The sequence below is a fragment of the Eleutherodactylus coqui genome, chromosome 6 (genome assembly GCF_035609145.1).
Source record: "Eleutherodactylus coqui strain aEleCoq1 chromosome 6, aEleCoq1.hap1, whole genome shotgun sequence".
Taxonomy (NCBI): domain Eukaryota; kingdom Metazoa; phylum Chordata; class Amphibia; order Anura; family Eleutherodactylidae; genus Eleutherodactylus; species Eleutherodactylus coqui.
The window spans coordinates 244,654,720-244,675,657 of NC_089842.1; the positions used below are offsets into that span (position 1 = coordinate 244,654,720).

At 47.4% G+C, this 20,938-nt stretch overlaps 1 protein-coding gene across 1 annotated transcript; it reads right to left on the reverse strand.

Moving 5' to 3' along the window:
- Positions 1 to 4,342: 4,342 nt before the first annotated feature.
- On the reverse strand, positions 4,343 to 10,338 carry LOC136633465 (C-reactive protein-like). The gene is made up of 3 exons (XM_066609220.1): positions 10,311 to 10,338; positions 7,069 to 7,135; positions 4,343 to 5,474 (listed from the first exon to the last, which is right to left on the reverse strand). Exons 2-3 carry the CDS (start codon positions 7,130 to 7,132, stop codon positions 4,858 to 4,860), a joined length of 681 nt encoding a protein of 226 aa, XP_066465317.1. The 5' UTR covers positions 7,133 to 7,135; positions 10,311 to 10,338; the 3' UTR covers positions 4,343 to 4,857.
- Positions 10,339 to 20,938: the final 10,600 nt, after the last annotated feature.

The window sequence follows — 20,938 nt, forward strand, 5'->3', positions numbered from 1 at the left end:
GAAGGGGATCTGTCATTAGTAGAAAAAGTTCAATACTCACTTATTCCTCCGCAGGGAGTCTTCTTACCACATCTTCTCCTGGCTCCTCCAGTCCCCGAGGTAACCTCACGGCAAGTCGGCCGGATCCTCCTCTTCCTCTTATGTAGCATCCATTCGCTACACTTCACTTCCTGCAGGGCAGTGAATGCTACGTCACCAGTGGTTCACTGCCTAACAGGAAATGCCGAATCCCCGGCGGTCTGCCTTAGCCACGAATGATGTAGTGTACACCGATCTGCAGGATGCAGAATGTAGCAGACAGATGCTACATAACCGGAAGAAGGGGATCCGGCTGGCTGGAGGTGACATGACTCGGGGGGACTGCAGGAGCCAGGAGAAGATCGGGGAGGAGAAGATGTGGAATAGGTAAGAATAGAATTTTTTTTCTAAACCCCTTTGAGGTCCCCTGTATAAAGTTTTACAGAAGAGTTACAGACAATGTAATGTTTATTCGGGAAGGTAATCACTTGGATTCATGGAACACCGAGCTGGATGGCAACTCTTGGGGATTGGAATTCTCCAGCTCCATCAATTCTACAAATATAGGTTTTTTGGGATCTAGAGATATACATTTCTAACAACCAGATCCATACGGAAATGCATTTAAACTACTTGAGTCCAACATTTACTTGGATTTTTTTAGTTGCCATGCCAAGAGATAGAAGACTAATGTTGTGTCTTCAGTGTGGATGCTCTGTGCAAATTATCTTATCTGCTGTTATATGTACTGCACAGCTGCAGCATGTAAGAGGTTAATGTCTGAGAGTGGCTGGAATATGTCTGGAAAATGTAACAAGTTTGTTTTGGCGTGTGAGCATGCAAGTATATATATATATGAGTGCAAGGTGAGACTAGGAGAGACCATCTTCTTCAACAGTTGTGAGAGGAGGGAGAGTGCCAGCCACATGGGGGTACCTTCAACCCTCATGTGGTGAAGGGATGGAAGCAGAAGAGAGGTATCCTGAGGTCCCCAATTCCAAGAACCGCCTCCGAGGAGTGAGAAAGAAGAGAAAGAGTGCATTGTGCAGCAATTAACTTCCTAAATTTCAAGTGAGTGTCAGCAGAGTGGTGTGTCCCCCTCCGATGTTATCCTGTGTGTCCAGGAGCAGAGTCATACAGTAAGCAACTGTAGGCCCGATTTCATCCTGTGTCCTTCCCCCCTGACCATCTGCTAAACTGTCTCTTTGCACTGATGAGTAAAGCTGTATCTTGAAAAGCAAGAAGTAAAGTTTTCATTCCCGGTGATTGAGTGTTCCCAAGTCAAACCATGTGTGGACTCTCTTTTACTTTCTACTACTGGAAAATCAACAGTGTGAAGGGATGGTGGCGTCACGAGTGACAGTTTCTACAGTCCACTACAGATCCCTATACAGTGTTGTCTGGAAGAGGCCTAACAGTGCCTGGGCAGAGGTGTTCCTGCATCCTTCTGGGAAGAAGTCTGGTAGAGCCACCATGACAAGTGCCAGATCCTCAGGGCGGGCCTCACGTCTCACCAAATTGTAAAGATACGTAGCAGCATCAAAGGTGTAAAATAAGTGTACTTCTTTATTGCTCCATGTTAAAAGCAGAACAGACAACGTTTCGACATCTAGTCTTTGTCAACCATTTAACCATAAAAAAGTGCGTCCTTATATTCCCACATCTCACAGTCCCTTATGGGAAGTACTCCCCCAGCCTACCACAGTCCATCTGTGTCCTTAGAGCACACTACAACATCATGCTGGAGACCGGTCTCTAACACATCCTGCAGCTTCGTCCTCTGCTTCCAGGAACAATTACCATGTGGGAAGGGAGTCTTCCTCTCCTTCCATGCAGTGCAAACTCATGTCCTTCGGCCCGAAGTTATCAGGGCCCTCTCAGTGTTACTCCTCCAATTGCTTGACCCATGGCTGTCTCCTCTAGACTAGGGAACAGTTGCACTCACCACACTGCAGCGGGCCACTTGACTTCTGGAGTCATGGATACCTCTCTGGGCTGCTTCCCCAGCAGGGTGACATAGCCTCTGCTTCTTCAACAGGTTCTGGGCTGCCTCACTGCCCTGCGCTCTACTGCATCACACTGAACCGTCTCAAGATGCAGGAATATATTACGAAATCGCCCTAGGAATACTCCAGGTTATACCCATAGGTAATATCACCTAGAATATAATATAAATACTTTAGTATTCAAAAAAGACAAAGACAACATTAAATGATATTTAACCCTTTCCAATCCACTGTCTGACCTCTGAAGACATTGGGATTTAAGGCTGTACAGCTCCGATGTTGGAAGACGTCCATCAGGGTTATCTTACTGTATATTACCAGCCTCTCTGCTGTCAGAGCCTATCCAACATGTCACCGCATGCAGTACTGGCTTTAGCCAGCAGATAGAGCTGTTGTATAGTGGCAGAAAAAGAGTAAGCCCCCTAGGAAAACCAGGATACAAATTGTATTGGAAAGGGTTAAAATAAAGGGGCAAATGCTGGTAGCAAATGAGATGTGACCAGCAGTCATCAGTTAGTATCATGTTTGTAACTGTGCATATTATACACACTAAGGGCTTAGTCACATGGCGCATCGGCGCCCGTGTTACTGCAGGTAGAAGATGGGCGCACTTCAGGGCGGACGTCTCTCTGTAGCGCCGGAAAAAAGAACATGTGACAAGCTTCATTGCCGGTCACGTGTTCTTTCTTCAGCGCTGCGGGGAGTCGTCCGTCTTGAAGTACGGCCTTCTTCTTCCTGCAGTATGGGCTCCGTCACGCGGGCGCATCGGTGCCCGTGTACGGGTGCCGATGCGCCCGTGTGACTAAGCTCTCAAACATAGGCCTGGGTGACCAACTTCTAAAAGCCTATGTGGAAATTAATAAGTCAGCACCACTAAAATCTAACCTATAACCACTGGGCATGTTTCGCCTTGCGGCATCCTCAGGGGGAGCGAAAAAACATGGCTATAGGACGCTGCTAGGCCAAACATGTCAGGGTGACAACAGGTTAGATTTTAGTCATGCTGACTTCTTAATTGCCACATAGGCTTTTGGAAGTTGGCCATCCAGGCCAATGTGTTAGTGTGTATATGCACAACTCCACACGATACTAACTGATCACTGCTCGTCACATCTCATTTGCCCCTTTAATTGAAATATTATTCGATGTTGTTTTTGTCTTTTTTGAATAATAAAGTATTAAGATGATACTTTATGGGACGGCCCTAGATGGCTGCTGACATTTCCCACTGAGTCACATGGAACTACGCAGCCAATCAAAGGCCTTCAGTGGAAATTTCCCAATGTCCATATTCTCTAATAACGCCATTGACTTCTACTAGCAATGCTGGAACTCCCTTGCCTGGCCCGTTTTCATTGTGACGTCTGCATCACTACAGTCAGAAGAGTGATGCAAAGTGTCCAGCAGTGGCCGAACTGCTATCATAAGTTTGAGGGGAGCAGGGCACTGCTCACCCCTCTTACAAGTACCTAGTCCCTGTGTGATCACTGATACAGCCCATTCCTTCATTATTCAAAATACTTTGGGACACTGAGATATAACTTACATAGGAGAGGTGTGCCGAGCACTTTGCCACGTGTATTGGGTATAAGGCATGTCATAGAGGAAGAAACAAGAGAACATCTTCCCTTTATTATATGGTAGATTGTAGTGAGTCACAAAGTAATTTGTAAGGCCGCTTCCACACGGGCGACACAATATTGACGTGAGAAAATCGCATCGGTGGTCCGTGATAACGTAATTTTCTATCGCTACAAAGTCACGTGACTTTGTAGCACCACGTGCAAGGATTTTTCAGGGGCGGGGCTTGAATAAAAAACCCTACCCAGATAATAAGCCTTAGCTGCAGAAAACACAAAAACAAAAGAAAATAATACATCACCTAAAAGTCACTGTCATCTCTGGCGCGTCTTCTCCTCTTCAGCTATAGCACTTGTCTTTAGTCTTCAGCCAGCTCTTCCTAGATTGGAGGTTCAAAATCCACACCTCCAGGAAGGGATGGCTATTATTGGCTCTCGAGCGCCATGGCTCACCCAATCAGAGCTGGTGCTTGAGGACCAATCACAGCCATTTATTGATTCATTGAATGGTTGTGATTGGTTCATTGAGTGCTGGCTATGATTGGCTGAGCCACGGCACTCGTGAACCAATCACAGCCAGCCTTTTCTGGAGGTGGGGATTTTGATCCCCCAAACCAGGAAGGCCTGGCAGAAGAATGAAGACGACTGCCAGAGGTGAAGAGGTGCAGACAAGCCAGAGATGATAGCGCCTCTTAGGTGATGTATTATGTTTTGGGTTTTTTTGCAGCTAGGGCTTAGTTTAGGGCTTTTACAGTAGGATTTCCTACTGTAAAAGTTGCATCGCCAGCAGGAAAAACGCGTTTTTGTGCGATGCGATGCCACAGAAAGGCAGGCTCCATAAGTAAACATGGGCTACAAAACACTGCAAGTCGCAGCTGTATAGATGTTGTAGTCTCGCACTGTCACATGCTACAAAGCATCGTTCATGTGGAAGAACCCATAGGAAACCACGGGCTCCACATACATGCGATTTGTAGCACTGTCACATTACGACAAAAGCATTCGATAAAGTCGCCCGTGTGGTAGCGGCCCAAATGACAAGAAGCAGAGCTGAAGGAGCTGAAGTAGGCCATGAGGTCGCTCTGGATTTCCACCCCTGATGACATTATTATGTACCCAATATGGAGGCACATTGTCATCCCTATAGAATAACATAGACTATATGTGTAATGTGGGATGATAAGGCATAAAAGCAGCTATAAGCACGGGGTTTGAGGCTTGTTATGACATTTATAATTTGCTGGTGTTTCCCTTTAATTAATAGGCAGACAGGGGGCAGTATATCTGGTGACCCTTCCTATTATATTAAACCTCAGGGCCCTCCAGGTAATCACGTTGCCCCTTATGTTATCGTGATAAATAAGCTCCATGACTTCCTCTTCGGTCAGAGCCCTGTCCCACAGGTTAACATCGGCAATGTCACCAATAAAGGACTGCGATTTATTAAAGCCTCCCCCGTAGGAATCCTGCTCCTCCCCTATAATAATGAAAGGCACACCAGAAATATTCACTCCTTTCTTGAAATTTCCCTTTTCATAATAGTCCCCATCGATCCATAGCTCCACATTTCCAGTCTTGGAGGTCCAGCTGACGCACAGGCTCGTCCAGTCTCTGGCAAACGGCTTCTTCAGGATGATAGATGTGTGTGTATGTACTGAAAGAGAAAACGTGTGTCTCTTTTTGGCTTCTACTGTAAAGGAATTGGCAGATTTCTTTGTGGCCAAAGAAAACAGTGCAAAATGCCTATTCTTTACTGTCTTGAATCTCATGCAAAGAGATATTTCTGAGAATGTCACATTCTTGTCAGGGAAGAGTTGAACGTAGGAGACTTCTGAAGTGTCGGGGAAAGTAAAGAAGTCATCACCCAAGTCTGTAAGAGAAAGAAGTGTTTGAAATCTTCCTTGAATTTATCAAGCCAAAATTGGGGCAAAAAAAAAGTAAGTTTTGTCACAAGCATAGCTTGTTCTGCATAAGTTTAGGTCAGATGACCTTTCAGCCTCGCCTTCAATGTATTTGTCCAAAAGGACTATAAATACTTTGGCTTGCTAACAAATAAATGGAATCATTTGCGATTTACCTGTAGCGCTCCATTGCACTGACAGTAGGGACTGGAGCAAGCTTGTTGTGGAGGCCACAAAGCTCTGATTGACCCCTTTCCACTCCAGGATGTACATTTACATCCTGGAGCATCGAGGTATGTATGAAGAGAGATTGCGGGGCGACCTCTCTTCATACAGCGTGGGCGTCAGCTGTTTATTACAGCTGACACCCACAGGCAATAGCTGCAATTGGCTGTGCGGACGATCACGGCTATTAACCCTTTAAATGCCGCTGTCAATTCTGACAGCGGCATTTAAATCCCCCGAACAATGTTCGGGGGTCCCGTACAGCCCCTCCTCGGTGAGATCGGGGAAGCCATGCAGGTGTCATGGCAGCCGGGGCCTTCGGAAAGGCTCCAGGCCTGCCTTAGGAGACTGCCTTTCAAACCATCCCCATGGGGTGGCTTGATAGGCTGCCTGTCAGAATGCAGTATGACGTAATGCTGTAGCATTACGTCATACTGCAGGAGCGATCAAAGCATCGCATGTTGTAGTCCCCCAGGGGGACTTAAAAGAAAAGTAAAAAAAAGATCAATAAAGTTTTATTAATTGTAAAAAAAAAAAGTAATAAAAGTTGAAATCACCCTCCTTTTGCCATATCTATAATAAAAAATCTAAATCATAAAAGAAAAGTACATATTTGGTATCGCCGCGTCCGTAAAAGTCCGATCTATCAAAGCAGTGCATTATTCACCTCGCACGATGAACATTGTCCGAAAAAAAAATAAATGCCAGAAGTACACATTTTTAGTTACCCCGTCGCCCAAAAAAAAACACAATAAAAAGCGCTCAAAAAGTCGTATGTATTCTGAATTGGTACTATCGGAAACTACAGGACATCCTGCAAAAAATGAGCCCTCGCACAACTACGTTAACGGAAAAATAAAAGTTATTGCGCGCAGAATATGGCAGCAGAAAATAATTGAAAAAAATTAAATGTTTTTGAAGAAGAAAAAAGAGTAGTACAGCAAAAAGAAAACTCTACAAGTTTGGTATCGTAGTTATCGTACCGACCCATAGAATAAAGTTATCATGTCATTTTTGTTGCAGTTTGTGCGCCGTAGAAACAAAACACAATTAAAGATGGTGGAATGTCATTTTTTTTTTCATTTTACTCCACTTAGAATTTTTTAAAAGTTTTTCAGTACATTATACGGTACATTAAATAGCACCATTGAAAAATACAACTCGCCCCGCAAAAGATAAGCCCTCATACAGCGACGCTGATAGAGAAATAAAGGAGTTACGATTTTTTTAAAGGGGAGAAGATAAAACAAAAATGGAAAAAAAGAAAGGGGCCGCATCATGAAGGGGTTAATGATGCCATTCTCTGAGAATGTACGGATATACTATAAGATATCTTACCTGTCTGGCTTAAGGTTCCAGATATAATTATACATAAAATTATCCAGATGCACATCTTCTCCATATCCTGTATGAAAAAAAACTTATCAGCAAAAATATTTTTCATAGGCCTTTTGAAAGTATCTGGAATGAAGCTAAACCTAGTACCTAGTCAGGTGGGGAACCCCGAGGCTCTGCCCTGGGCCCAGTGTTGTGCAACATTCTTATAAATGATAAAGACAAGGAAGTCTTTGAACTCTCTCAGGCACCAGGATCTTGGTATGGCTGCTACCTCTGCACCCCCTTTAGCTGTGCCCATGCCGCCCTGACCATAAATTGCAGCATTTTATAGATAGCCTTTAGAGCTCTGTCTAGAGATGGCTGATTTTGTAAGTAGATCTACTAATAGATGTGTAAAAGGAAATTGCTATAAAAGCAATTCCCTAATACACACATTGACAAAAAAATTAGGCCTCCAGATAGAAATATCGGATGGCTGTAGAACGTAGTGATTACATTGTGGTCTGATTAGACACCGGGTCTCACAGCAGAGGCCATAAAAGTGCTTCCCCCGTTGCCCTATAGAAAGGCTCTCGGAGGCTACTTTTGTGTCCTGTACCTCTTGTGTAGAGATTGTTGACCACTAGACCTTCTACGACACTCCACAAGATATTTTGGGGGCATCATTGGAATGAGAGAAGCAGCATGGTCACTTCCATGAACTGCCTCCCATCTAGGCCGTTCTGACCGAGCTGTTAGGCGGTGCTGGGACCAGTGGTTACATGAGGGCACACAGATGGCGAACAGGCTCCAGACGGCCCAGACGGACCACCAGTAGAGAGGATCATTGACCACTAGACATTCTACGATGCACCAGAAGACATTCTGCCTGGTTAGCGGGCTCCGAGAGGGGGCATCATTAGAATGAGAGGAGCAGCATGGTCACTTCCATGAATTGCCCGCCATCTAGGCCGTTCTGACCGAGCTGTTAGGCGGTGCTGAGACCAGTGGTTACATGAGGGCACACACATGGTGAACAGGCTCCGGACGGCCCAGGCGGACCACCAGTAGACAGGATTGTTTGATCCACTAACAATTACAAGCATCCAACAGCGTTGCTGCCCACCATCCAGACTCAGGTGGGGCAATCATTAAAGATCACGGTCTCTGCCCGGACAATTTCCAGATGCTTATGTGAAAGAGATTTAGTCTCACGGTACCCATTAAATGCCCTGCCATTAACACCACTACACTGCCGCCTTAATTTGCAGTACTGTCGTGAACAAGAACCCCGAGCTGCAGACGGGAACTGTATTATCTTTGGAGATGAATCCACACTCTGTTTCAGAGTCAACGATGATCATGCTTAAGTACAGAGGCCTCATGATGAGCGCCTCAATCTTGCCTTTGCTGTGGAGCGGCACACTGCCCCTGCTGGTGTGATGGTCGGGGGGCCCATCGTATACAACAGTCGGTCCCCCCTAGTAGTGGTAAGAGGGACAATGACAGCTCAGCGATATGTTCAGGACATCCTGCAGCCACATGTGTTCCTCTCATGGCGGCTTCCAGCAGGATAATGCTCAGCCGCACACACAAGGGGGTCACAGGAAGCCCCCACAACATTGTCACAGTTCCATGGCTGCCCGGTTGCCAGACTTATTGCTGATTGAGCATTCATGAGACCCGTTGGGACGCCAACTTCAGCAGCCTACAAGTCTGTAGGATCCAGAGGCTTTAGATGTAGTTCTATCTGTATTGCAGTCACTTACACATATCATTACTACAATCACACATAGAACGCTTCATTTACTATCCAACAACTCCTCCTAGGTGCGTTATTATTATTTTTGCCAATGAGTGCAGTGACAGAGAATAAGTCTGTCGTTTCGGAACCGTTCGTTGGTCGTTGAGCGTTACAAAAACATGAAAGTTTTAAAATCCAAACAAGTTCTACACAATAACTATGGTGACAGTTTAAAGGATCTCATTACAAAGAAAAAGAATCAATGTAGTTAGCAACAAGAGTCTGATCTCGGTATGATGTCATCAAGTGACGCAATAAGGGCGCCATCTTGAGGTATTAAAATTGCCGTGCTGCTAAAAATTAGTTTAGCTATGGCCTCCGGAATGCAATCAGGCGTCATTGGATTCATCTCAGTGAGTTCTATATGTAAATGGCAACAAAAAGCAACTACCCTGTTTCCCTGAAAATAAGACATAGCTTGATTTTTAAGGATTTTTGAGGATGCTTGAAATATAAGCCCTACTCCAAAATTAAGACCTAGTTACAGTTAATAAGAAAAAGCTATTTAAATAGTGTCCAGGCAGCTATACATGTAAAAAAGTTAAATCTTTTGGAGCAAAAATTAACATAAGACACTGTCTTATTTTTGGGGAAACAGGTTAAGTGCAAAAAATATATATTTTTAGCAAAATGTTGCAACATATGGCTAAAAATGGCTTCAAAATTATCGAAAAAGGATTTGAGAGGAAATAGCGGCTCATGAGAATTATAAAAAGTCAGAAGGCTTATTAGGAGTTCTGAGTCTCTGATTTGGCAATGCTTCTGTTCGGAGGAACGATGGCTTACTCTGAGATTACAAGGAAGATCAGTCAAAACATGATCATCGATGCACAGGTGCCCATCATACGAGTTGGAGATTTCAATAACAATATGGAATTAACACACTTTAACCCTTTCCAATCCACTGTCTGACGTCTTCCTACATTCTGATTGAAGCTTGTACAGCTCCAATGTCAGAAGACGTCCAACAGGGTATTCTTACCGTCTATGACCAGCCACTCTGCTGTCAGAGCCTCTCTGGCGCACACACACTGGCTTTAGCCAGCAGATGGCACTGTTGTATAACAACAAAAAGAGAAAGCCTTTTAGGAAACCCCGAATCCAACATTGGATTGGAAAGGGGTAAACTTCATAAAAAAACATATTTTAATCTAGATTATCTGCCCATGGAATCTTCCACGACTCGGGGTACAAATACAGATGTAGTATTGAGCTAGATCTCTTACCACATGTCTGTTACTTCTCAGATCTCAGACCTGCTGGGCGTCCACTTTTTTGGAAGATGTAGAAAAATTGTTCTCAAAAATAAAAAATTCCAGCCTTTACTGACTGGCTGATTTCTGTTGACCGCAGTTTGTATTCTGCACCCCTGAAGACCTGCGGCCGTAAACCCAACACAGCCCTGAGTTACTCAACTGAGTTATGAATCTTACATTTCCTATTATATTAGACGGTTTACCTTCCAATCTGAAGAAGTGGCAAAGAGCTTCTTGACCAGCAATGTGAAGAGGAACTGGCAGTGTATATACATATATATGTATACATGGTAGATTATATCTAGAGATGATCCTATGTGGTTGGGCTTCCTGTTTCCATAGTAATGGGTAGAACATCAGTGTAATGTTCTGTATTCGCCTTTTCTACAAGATTGCATATAAGATCGAAGCTGATCAGACTAATCTATCTGATTACTGGTGTGATTACTGCATTGCTCAGGTCTTTCTTTGTCTGCAAGAAGAAGAGATTATGATCTTAATTTACTTGATCCAAGACTTCATGCACAAAACCACACAAAGCAACATTGTTCTCATCGCTGGTAATGAAGAAAACTGCATTACTAATAGAGATGAGCGAGCACACTGGTCTGAGCTTGATGCTCGTTCGAGTATTAGGGTACTCAAAACGAACACCACACGGTACTCGAGTCAATTCCATTTTCCTCCCCGCATGTTTAGCGTAATTTTCTGCCCAATAGACATGCGGGGAAGGCATTACCACTTCCTGCTGTGACGTGCCATCCTCTGCAGTAGTGAGTGGCTGGGCCGATCAGGTGACCGCCAAGTACTTAAACTGGTCCTGCCCGCCGCTCGTCTCAGACACATGCTGGCAGAGGTTAGGGAAAGTGCTGCTACTTATACAGGGACAGTGTTAGAGTAGGATCCTGTCTTCAAGAACTTCAACGGTCCTTCTTAGGGCTACTCCTCATAGTGTGCATTAATGCTGTGGCTGGCTGGGAGCAGTAGTGCACCAATTTTTTTTTATTTTTTTTTTAAGCATCAAGGCCTGTGCAGATCATTGCAGCTATAACGTTCTATGTGTGCAGTGCCTTAGGCAGAGGGCTCATCACTAAATAGTACGCTAATATTTCCTGGGCAGCTGCAGAGCATTTCAACTATACCATTCTATGTATGCAGTACCAGAGGCAGAGGTCTCACTCTCATCGCTAAATAGTACGCAAATATTTCCTCGGCCACTGCGGATCATTGCAGCTATACTGTTCTATGTGTGCAGTGCCTTGGGCAGAGGTCTCATCGCTAAATAGTATGCAAATATTTCCTGGGCACCTGCAGAGCATTTTAGCTAGACTGTACTATGTGTGCAGTGCCTTAGGCAGAGGGCTCACTCTCATTGCTAGATAGTATGCTAATATTTCCTGGCCCACTGCAGAACAGCATTTCACAGATACCATTCTATGTGTTGGGTGAAGTAGCTGCAGTTATCAGCACTATCCACTGGCTTTAGAGTTTTCTGCCCCTGTACAGGGCATCTCACAATTCCCCTTTCCTTAGATGCAGTTAAGTAGCCGCAGTTATTAGCACTATCCACTGGCTTTATAGCTTTCTGCCCCTGTGCAGAGCGTCCCACAATAGCTTTCCTTGGGTGCGGTGAAGTAGCCGCAGTTAGCAGCACTATCCACTGGCTTTAGTGTTTTCTGCCGCTGTGCAGAGCGTCTCACAATACCCTTTCCTTGGCTGCAGTGGAGTAGCCGCAGTTAGCAGCATGATCCACTGGCTTGAGAGTTTTCTGCCCCTGTGCAGAGCGTCTCATAATACCCTTTCCTTGGGTGCGGTGAAGTAGCCGCAGTTATTAGCACTATCCACTGGCTTTATAGCTTTCTGCCACTGTGCAGCGCGTCTCACAATACCCTTTCCTTGAGTGTGGTGAAGTTACCGCAGTTAGCAGCACTATCCACTGGCTTTAGAGTTTTTTTGCCCCTGTGCAGAGCGTCTCACAATACCCTTTCCTTGGGTTCAGTGAAGTAGCTGCAGTTATCAGCACTATCCACTGGCTTCATAGCTTTTCTGCCCCTGTGCAGAGCGTCTCACAATACCTTTTCCTTGGGTGCGGTGAAGTAGCTGCAATTATCAGCACTATCCACTGGCTTTATAGCTTTCTGCCACTGTGCAGAGCATCTCACAATACGCTTTCCTTGGGTGTGCGTCTCACAACACCTTTTCCTTGGGTGTGGGGAAGTAGCCGCAGTTAGCAGCACTATCCACTGGCTGTATAATTTTCTGCCCCTCTGCAGAACGTCTCACAATACCCTTTCCTTGGGGGAGTTGGGGTAGCCACAGTTACTAGCACTAGAGATGAGCGAACGTACTCGGATAAGCACTACTCGTCCGAGTAATGTGCCTTATCCGAGTATCGCTGTACTCGTCTTGAAAGATTCGGGGAGCGCCGCTGCTGACAGGTGAGTTGCGGCGGGGAGCAGGGGAGAGCGGGCGGGAGAGAAGGAGAGAAAGATCTCCCCTCCGTTCCTCCCGGCTCTCCCCTGCAGCTCCCCGCTCCGCGGCGCTCCCCGAATCTTTCAAGACGAGTACAGTGATACTCGGATAAGGCACATTACTCGGATGAGTAGTGCTTATCCGAGTACGTTCGCTCATCTCTAACTAGCACAATCCACTGGCTTTCTAGTTTTCTTCCCACTTTTCTCCCACAGCCTCTCTCTTCGACAAGTCTCTGTGAGCAGTAAATGACCCCTTGGTATCAGCGCAAGACAGCGGTCTGATTTTTTCCGGTCACAGTATAGAGCCTCTGCTATCTACAAGTCTCTGTGTGCGGTGAATTAGCCACAGTTCTCAGAGCTGTACGGTGGGGTAATTTATTTGGGCCCTGCTCTATTCTTAATCCGACATGATGAGGAGTAGGGGTAAGGGTCGAGGACACGGATGCGGACACGGGCGTCCAAGTGAGGGTGTGGGCACAGGCCGAGTTCCTGGGCAAGGTGAATTACTGCCGGCTGCTGAGGGATTAGGAGAGTGCCAAGTCCCCACACTCCCCAACCACATATCACAATTTGCGGGTCTGCGTGGTAGACCTTTATTACAAGCAGAGCAGTACGGGCAGGTCCTGTCATGGATGGCAGAAAACGCGTCCAGCAATGTATCAAACACCCAGTCTTCTACGCAGTCCACTACTCCCGGCCTAGGGACTGCAACTCTGAATCCTCTGGCTGCTGCTCCTCCTTCCTCCCAGCCTCCTCACTCCATGAAAATGACGGATTCTGAGCAGGCAGACTCCCAGGAACTGTTCTTGGGTCCCTGCCCTGAGTGGGAAAAAAGTGTTCTTCTCTAACCTGAGGAGTTTGTCGTGACCGATGCCCAACATCTGGAAAGTTCCCGGAGTCCGGGTGATGAGGCTGGGGACTTCCGGCAACTGTCTCAAGAGCTTCTTGTAGATGAGGATGATGAAACACAGTTGTGTGTCAGTGAGCTAGTAGTAAGGGCAGTCAGTCCGAGGGAGAAGCGCACAGGGGATTCGGAGGGAGTGCTGCTGGACGATGAGGTGACTGACCCCATCTGACTTGCTAAGCCTATCGAAGACAGGGCTTCAGAAGGGGAGGCAAGTGCAGCAGGACAGGTTGGAAAAGGCAGTGGGGTCGCAAGGGGTAGAGGCAGGGCCAGAGCCAACAATCCCCCAACTGTTTCCCAAAGTACCCCCTCGCTGCAAGCCTCCGTGCAGAGGAGATAGGTGTTCAAAGGTGTGGATGTTTTTTAGTGAGAGCGCGGACGACCGACGAACAGTGGTGTGCAACCTCTGTGGTACCAAGATCAGCCGGGGAACCACCACTACCAGCCTCACCACCACCAGCATGCGCAGGCATATCATGGCCAAGCACCCCACAAAGTGGGACGAAAGCCGTTCACCGCCTCTGGGTCACACCACTGCCTCTTGGCCTGTGCCCCAACCTGCCACACAGATCCAATCCCCCTCCCAGAACATAGGCACGAGTGCCTCCCGGCCTGCACCCACACCCTCACCTCCACGGTTCTCCACTCCATCCAGCAATGTCTCTCAGCACAGCGTTCAGCTGTCGCTAACACAAGCGTTGGAGCGAAAGCGCAAATACGCCGCCACACACCCGCATGCACAAGCTTTAAATGTGCACATTGCCAAATTAATCAGCCTGGAGATTCTGCCGTACAGGCTTGTGGAAACGGAGGCTTTCAGAAACATGATGGCGGCGGCGGTCCCGCGCTACTCGGTCCCCAGTCGCCACTATTTTTCCTGGTGTGCCGTCCCAGCCCTACACCAGCCTGTCTCCCGCAACATAAATTGTGCCCTCACCCATACAGTTACTGGGAAAGTCCACTTAAAGACGGACACGTGGACAAGTACTGGTGGGCAGGGACACTATATCTCCCTGACGGCACATTGGGTGAACTTGGTGGAGGCTGGGACCGAGTCAGAGCCTGGGACCGCTCACGTCCTACCCACACCAAGAATAGCGGGTCCTACCTCGGTGTTGGTATCTAAGGCGTATTATGCCACCTCCTCCAACCCCCCCATCCACCTCCTCCGCCACCTCTACCTCTCAATTAAGAAGTGTGAGCACGTCGCCAGCAGTTGGTAGCGCGCGGCGTGGCAGCACAGGGTGGGCAAGCTTCAGCAAGCCGTGCTGAAACTAATCAGCTTAGGTGACAGGAGGCACACGGCCCCCGAGCTGTTGCAATGTCTGACAGAGCAGACCGATCCCTGACTTTCACCGCTGAGCCTCCAACCGGGCATGGTCGTGTGTGACAACGGCCGTAACCTGGTGGCGGCTCTGCAGCTTGGCAGCCTCACACATGCCATGTCTAGCCACATCTTCAATCTGGTGGTTCCGCAGTTTCTGAAAAACTACCCCCACTTGTCTGACCTCCTCGGCAAGGTGCGCCGCGTCTGCGCACATTTCCGCAAGTCCACCACGGATGCTGCCACCCTCAGGACACTGCAACGTCGGTTTCAGCTGCCAGAGCACCGACTGCTGTGCGATGTACCCACGCGCTGGAATTCTACGCTGCACATGTTGGCCAGACTATACGAGCAGCGTAGAGCAATTGTGGAATACCAGCTACAACAAGGGCAGTGGAGTGGTAGTCAGCCTCCACAGTTCTATACAGTGGAATGGGCATGGATGGCAGACATCTGCCAGGTCTTTGGAAGCTTTGAGGAGTCTACCCAAATGCTGAGTGGCGATGTGGCCATCATTAGAGTTACCATCCCGCTGCTTTGCCTGCTGAGAAGTTCGCTGCTAAGCATAAAGGCCAACGCTTTGCGTTTAGAACAGGAGACAGGGGATGACAGTATGTTGTCGTTTTGGAAGAGAAGGAGGAGGGGGAGGAGCCGGAGTAGGGGGAAGAGACTGCTGGCCACACTGCAAAGGGTACCCATGCTGCTTGCCTCTCATCTGTTCAGCGTGTATGGGCTGAAGAGAAGGAGGAGGATCCTGGAAGTCATCCTCCTAGTGAGGAAAGTGATGTGTTGCGTACTGGGACCCTGGCACACATGGCTGAGTATATGTTAGGATGCCTTTCCTGTGACCTTGCGTTAGAAGCATTCTGGCCAGCATTGATTACTGGGTGTTCACCCTTCTAGACCCATGGTATAAAGAGAACCTTTCCACTCTCATTCCTGAAGAGGAAAGGGGTACGAGAGTGATGCAATACCACAGGGCCCTGGTGGAAAAAGTGATGCTAAAGTACCCATCTGACAGTGCTAGCGGCAGAAGACGCAGTTCAGAGGGCCAAGTAGCAGGGGAGGCACGGGGATCAGGCAGCATGTCCAGCACAGTCAAGGGAACACTCTCCAAGGCCTTTGACAGCTTTATGGCTCCCCAGCAAGACTGTGTCACCACTCCCCAGTCAAGGCTGAGTCGGAAGGAGCAATGTAAAAAGATGGTGAGGGAGTACATAGCCGATCGCACCACTGTCCTCCGTGATGCCTCTGCTCCATACAACTATTGGGTGTCAAAGCTGGACACGTGACACGAAATTGCGCTGTATGCCCTGGAGCTGCTGGCCTGCCCTGCCACTAGCGTCTTGTCAGAAAGGGTGTTTAGTGCAGCTGGGGGGATCATCACGCATAAGCATACCCGCCTGTCAACTGCCAGCGCCGACAGGCTTACACTCATAAAGATGTACAAAGGCTGGATTTCCCCAGACTTCTCTTCTCCGCTGGTGGAAAGCAGTGGATCCTAAAGATTCTTTTAGCTGCAACAGGACAAATATGCATTCTCTCTAATCCCAAAAAAGGGGAGAAGTAGCTTGGTCTATCCCTTTCAGATCTTACTCCTCTTCCTCCTCCTAAAACAGCATGTCATCACACTGAACCGCCAATTTTTCTGCGGGCCAAAAGGCTCTGTTATAAATAAAGCAACAACGAGCTGTATCTTTACAAAAGGTTTACGGCTTTCATCTGCCCTCGGGGTTAAGCAATTTTTCAGTGGTACAATTGTACTCTTGGTACACCAATTTTTCAGGCTATCGCCTATACTCTTAGGCAACTAAATTTCCGGCCTTCGCCTATACTCTTGGCAAACAAATTTTTTCAGGTGTTTGCCTATACTCTTGGTACACCAATGTTTCAAGGGGTTCGCCTACACTCTTGCAACGGAAAAGTTTCAGGAATTCGCCTACACACTTGCTACAGAAATGTTTCAGGGGTTCGCCTATACACTTGCTTCAAAAAGGTTTGAGGGGTTCGCCTATAAACTGGCTACTAAAAGGTTTGAGGGGTCCATCTATACTCTTGCTACAGAAATGTTTCCGGGGTCCGCCCATACTCTTGCTACTGAAAGGTTTGAGCGGTTCACCTATACTCTTGCTTCAGAAACGTTTGAGGGGTCGGCCTATACACTTGGTACTAAAAGGTTTGAGGGGTTCGCCTATACTCTTGCCACAGAAAAGTTTCAGGGGTCCACCTATACTCTTGCTACAGAAATGTTTCAGGGATCCGCCTATATACATGCTACTGAAAGGTTTGAGGGGTTCGCCTATACACTTGCTACTGAAAGGTTTGAGGGGTCCACCTATACTTTTGCTACTGAAAGGTTTGACGGGTCCGCCTATACTCTTGCTACTGAAATGTTACTGGGGTCCGCCTACACTCTTGCAACAGAAAAGTTTCAGGGGTTCGCCTATACTCTTGCTACAGAAATGTTTCAGGGGTCCGCCTATACACTTGCTACTGAAAGGTTTGAGGGGTTCGCCTATACACCTGCTACTGAAAGGTTTGAGGGGTTCGCCTATACACTTGCTACAGAAATGTTTCAGGGGTCCGCCTATACAGTGGGTGCACAAACGTTTCCCATAGGGATGTACAGCTGTCTGGCAAAAAAACACTGAATGACTTGGGTAGGGTGCAGAGTGCAGATGGCTTTCCCCTTGCGGTGTTCTGCTATCTGACACCTACACAGATTTCCCATAGCTATGTAACTCAGGGCACCTTGGGTCACACAAGGCGGAGGCTGGTACCGAGCCTGACCCAGGGCCCGCTCACGTGCTTCCCACACAGAGTATTGTGGGTCCTTCCTCAGTCATAGTTTCTCGGGCTTATTATGCCATCTCCTCCTCCTGCCTGGGGTCTAGGGAGCAGCGTTGGTCGGCATGTGTTATCTCTCGTGCTACAAATTACTATAGTTATCCAAGATATTAAATTGTTGCATTCACAGGAAGCGTTAGTGATTTCATGAGACTTTCACAGGGTCACTGTATACGTGCGGTGGTTACTTTTGCGACAATTCCTGCTTCAAATCAATGTTTGGTGTTAGTATGTGCTGCTGCATTGTGGAGATGGGTAGAAGTGCTGGCACCTGAGTCCCCTTTATGCCCACGTTTGCGGCTCCTGACAATTTTGTGACAGAGGTGGGACGGGATTGGAATGATGATCGTACTTCAATCTATCATCAATTCTCAACAGCATTGTAGGCTATCGCCCACACTTTCAAAGAGGGTCGCTGCCTGGCCCTGCCAACCCTCTGCAGTGTGTGCCTCCGGTTCCTCCTCATCCAGTACACACTTATAAATAGACATGAGGGTGGTGTGGCTATGAAGCGAGCGTGTGGCATGAGGGCAGTTGAATGCTGCGCAGGGAAAATTGTGTGTGCGCTGTGTATGCAGGGTCGTGCGGGGAGGGGGGGGGGTTGGACAGCAATGCCAGCATGTAACCCAGGGGGAGAGGCAGTGGTGTCACCCACAGGTGGTGATTGTCCTTGGTTGCAGGTAGTGTGGTGCTTAGCTAAGGTGTGCCAGCGCGTGTGCCTTGCTGCTTATGGTCTGTCCAAGTAAATTTGGCTTAATAGTGGGACCTGGGAGCCTCAGATGCACCCATGCATGCTGCCCCTGCCGTTTCCTATTCGTTTCTGTGGTGTTTCCATGACTATCTGATATTTTCAGGTGATTCACACAACCTCCCCTATGCGGAGCATCGGTCAGCTTGAAAAATGCTCGAGTCCCCCATTAACTTCAATGGAGTTTGTTACTCGAAACGAGCTCCCGAGCATTACGAAAAGTTTGAGTCGAGTAACAAGCACCCGAGCATTTTGGTGCTCGCTCATCGATTCTCTAGTTGTTTTCTATCTGTGCTGGAACCTCCGTTCGGAAATTCCATCACAGTTATCCTACCGGGCCCCAGATCCTCAAACAAACTAGTGATCCACTATACAGTAATCCAGACTTCAGATGGCAGCATAGGAATCAGGTAGTTACTTACAATGGCTCTATTGGGATAGGACTTTTGGGGAAGAAACACTTAGGCTCACTCACTACCATGTGCTTCACATACAGTTAGGCGGTCTTTCCTTCTCCTCTATCTTCAGCAGCGTAAGGGCTAATGGTGCCCTCATGCGCTTCTGTGGCAGCAAACCCTCAGATGGTAGATGGTTGCTCCTCAGCAGACAAGATGGATCTCCCACCTGGAACCCAATCACTCCTACTTATAGACTCATGCACATTATGTCACATGACACTGTAAGATAGATACATACAGCATGCAGCCCAGCTCACAGGCAATGATTTTAATGGAGTTAACCCTTTAGACGCTGCAGTTGTGCAACACATATACAGAAAATAGACATGACAGTTTTGCACAGTGCATCTACATAAGATGGACATGTATGACAATATGGAGGAGACCAGGATATTATTCTGGGACACTACAGATGGACTCCAAAGAGAGATGATCCAAACATTTCTTGACCATGCTTAGTTAGAGTAGGTGCCTCACAGAGGTTCACAATTTCCTAGTTTAGGCCTCAGACAACATAACTTAGTACTTCCTCCGTCGGCCGTGTCCTCACACCTCGTGGTTTCCTGAGCACTTCCTCTGTGGTGTATTTGGCTCCTGACACAACACTGGACTCTAGATTATATCTTTATAATATTTTGCAGAAAATATTAGATTTTGTAGAAGATATTGGAGCACATTTAGTATTACTGTCTGAATGTTAGACGGTGAAAATGAAGACAGATAGTCTTAACCCCTTCCCGTCTCAGGGCATATATGTCCTGGGTGTGCAGGATTTGAATGGAGCAGGATTGACAGTCCTTAAATACCAAGTAGCCACAAGGTAAAGTTACGTCCCCTGGTGTCAAGGGGTTAAAGGGGCTTTTGGTTTTAGAGAAACGTGGACAATTTCTTTATAGTAGCACAAACTTCTTTTTCTGCTCCCGTTGTAAAACAAATGTTGACCAGTACATGCTAAAGTTTGCCATTAGGTGGCGATCTCCATGTTATAGATATGGCAAAATGTTTTTTTTTTTGTGTTTACTTTTATTACTAGAGATGAGCGAGCACCAGAATGCTCGGGTGCTCGTTGCTCGAGTTGAACTTTCCGCGATGCTCGAGTGCTAGTTTCGAGTAACGAACCCCATTGAAGTCAATGGGTGACTTGAGCATTTTTGTATGGGACCGATGCTCTGCATAGGTCATGACTTGTGAAACTCTGGAAAACATCCGAAAGTCATGGAAACACCACAGAAACAGATAGGGAAGGGCAGGGGCAGCATGCATGGCTGCATCTGAGGCTCCCAGGTCCCACTATTAAGCCACAATGGGGCCAAGAGTCTGGCATCACCCCCTAACAATTTTTACTTCGGACAAACCCTCATTAGCAAGGCACACCTTAGCTAAGCACCACACTACCTGCAACCAAGCACAATCACTGCCTGAGGGTCACACCGCTGCCTCTTCTCCTGGGTTACATGCTGCCTAACCCCCCCGCATGACCCTGCGTCCACAGCGCACACAAAAGTGTCCCTGTGCAGCCTTCAGCTGGCCTCATGCCACACCACCCTCATGTCTATTTCTAAGTGTGTCTGCGATGAGGAGGAACCGGAGGCACACACTGCAGAGGGTTGGCAGGGCCAGGCAGCGACCCTCTTTGAAAGTGTGGGCGATAGCCCACAATGCTGTTAAGAATTGATGATAAATTGACGTACGATCATCATTCCAATCCCGTGCCACCTCCTTCGCAAAATTGTCAGGAGCCGCAAACGTGGACATAAAGGGGACTCAGGTGCCAGCACTTCTACACATCTCCACAATGCAGCAATACTATGTGTGGGAAGGATGTGAGCGGGCCCTGGGTCAGGCTCGGTCCCAGCAAACACCTTGTGTGGCCCAAGGTGCTGCGAGTGACATAGCAATAGGGAATCCATGTATCCCCACACAATTCATTCTGTTTGGGTGTCAGATACCTCATCGACAACGCAAGGGGAAAGCTATCTGCACTCTGCACCCTACCCAAGTCAGTCAGTGTCTTTGTGCCAGACAGATAAAACACCGCTATGGGAAGTCTGTGTACACCCACAGCATAGGTGAGTC

Excerpts from the sequence above, each read along its gene's own strand:
- LOC136633465 (XM_066609220.1), bottom strand. The coding sequence starts at position 7,132 with ATGGAGAAGATGTGCATCTGGATAATTTTATGTATAATTATATCTGGA. Across the intron at positions 5,475-7,068 it reads TGGAACCTTAAGCCAGACAG|ACTTGGGTGATGACTTCTTT; the intron begins GTAAGATATCTT and ends TTTCTCTTACAG.